The 1,459-nt window shown below is 37.5% G+C and overlaps 1 protein-coding gene across 1 annotated transcript in view; it reads left to right on the forward strand.

Moving 5' to 3' along the window:
* LOC106475881 (serine/threonine-protein kinase Tao-like) overlaps window positions 1-1,459 on the forward strand; it is a gene marked incomplete at its 5' end in the record, with an annotated part of 25,537 nt that overhangs the window by 17,674 nt on the left and 6,404 nt on the right. Inside the window, one exon of the mRNA XM_022379895.1 lies at window positions 1,053-1,187. Within this exon, the coding sequence (XP_022235603.1) occupies window positions 1,053-1,187 (135 nt within the window). The remainder of the gene's footprint in view (window positions 1-1,052; window positions 1,188-1,459) is intronic.

Consider the following 1,459-nt stretch of genomic DNA (forward strand, 5'->3'; position numbering starts at 1 on the left):
TTTGTTTAGTCCTGCCGGACTCTCTTTCACACTGAGACGAGCATTTGTTTAGTCCTGCCGGACTCTCTTTCACACTGAGACGAGCATTTGTTTAGTCCTGCCGGACTCTCTTTCACACTGAGACGGGCATTTGTTTAGTCCTGCCGAGCTCTCTTTCACACTGAGACGAGCATATGTTTAGTCCTGCCGGACTCTCTTTCACAGTATACGAGCATTTGTTTAGTCCTGCCGGACTCTCTTTCACACTGAGATGAGCATTTGTTTAGTCCTGCCAGACTCTTACACACTGAGACGAGCATTTGTTTAGTCCTGCCGGACTCTCTTTCACACTGAGACGAGCATTTGTTTAGTCCTGCCAGACTCTTTCATACTGAGACGAGCATTGGTTTAGTCCTGCCGGGCTCTCTTTCACACTGAGACAAGCTAATCTGTTTAGTAGAAACTTTGAAAAATCAGCTGTTACTGAAGCTAAGTGATAAGTGTAGTGTGGGAAGAGCTGTACCATAGACAGTAATGATAAAATTTGTTGAGTTTATATTTGGTAGTGCTGTTTACATGTGAATTTAAGTTGAAAGTAGGCTATTTTTAATAATATTATCATTACTTATTTTTTGTATTTTTGTATTTTTTTTATTACTGTAAATATTCAGTAATTTTTACTTAGTAGTCATCAACAACAGGTACTTTTACTTTTTAACTGAGTGAATATTTTCAGTACATTATCCATCATTGCCATAGAGCACAGGTTAACATAGTTTAGAAATAACTTCTAAGAATTCCTTTACAAAAGAAACATCCTAGACTTGCTTGACAATAGAGGTCGTCCCATACACCAAACCTCAAATACATTTAACAAGTGCCCAAAAAGTCACGGGTTATCTTATGAATGGGATTGTTTTTTATTAGGTACCTTGTTAGACCTATTGGTATTTACATTATTAAACATCTTGTTAGTACTGTTGGCATCATTAAATACCTTATTAAACGAAACCGGTATTCCATGGGACAGTAATAACAGTTGAATATACGTATCTTGGTGTGTGTGATAATAGTTGGAAGCCAAATGCCGTCAGGAGATGGACGAACACAAACAGAAACTAGACAAAGAGTATGAAAACCTGCTTCAACAGTTCAGTAAAGAATTAGAAAAGGTACAGGTGAAGCACCAGCAAGATCTAGAACGAAAGGTTAGCCCAGTTCTGTTTTTAACCAGAATTATTAGTTTGCTATATAGCTACCCATTTTCATCATCTCATCCTTGTTTTATCCATTTTGTGTATATTTCATAAACTCTAGGTTTTTAATTAAATAAAACTCCTTCAGCTGTTTCAGCTCGTATCTGTAATAATTTCATACGTATTGTGGGGAATGCCAGCATACATAGTAATTTGAAGACTGTTAACTGAGACGGCTGTCGTGGTAACGTGTTTCGTGTTGCGGATACTAAGAACCAAAGACC

This window comes from Limulus polyphemus, unplaced genomic scaffold (genome assembly GCF_000517525.1).
Source record: "Limulus polyphemus unplaced genomic scaffold, Limulus_polyphemus-2.1.2 Scaffold9352, whole genome shotgun sequence".
Classification (NCBI taxonomy): Eukaryota; Metazoa; Arthropoda; class Merostomata; order Xiphosura; family Limulidae; genus Limulus; species Limulus polyphemus.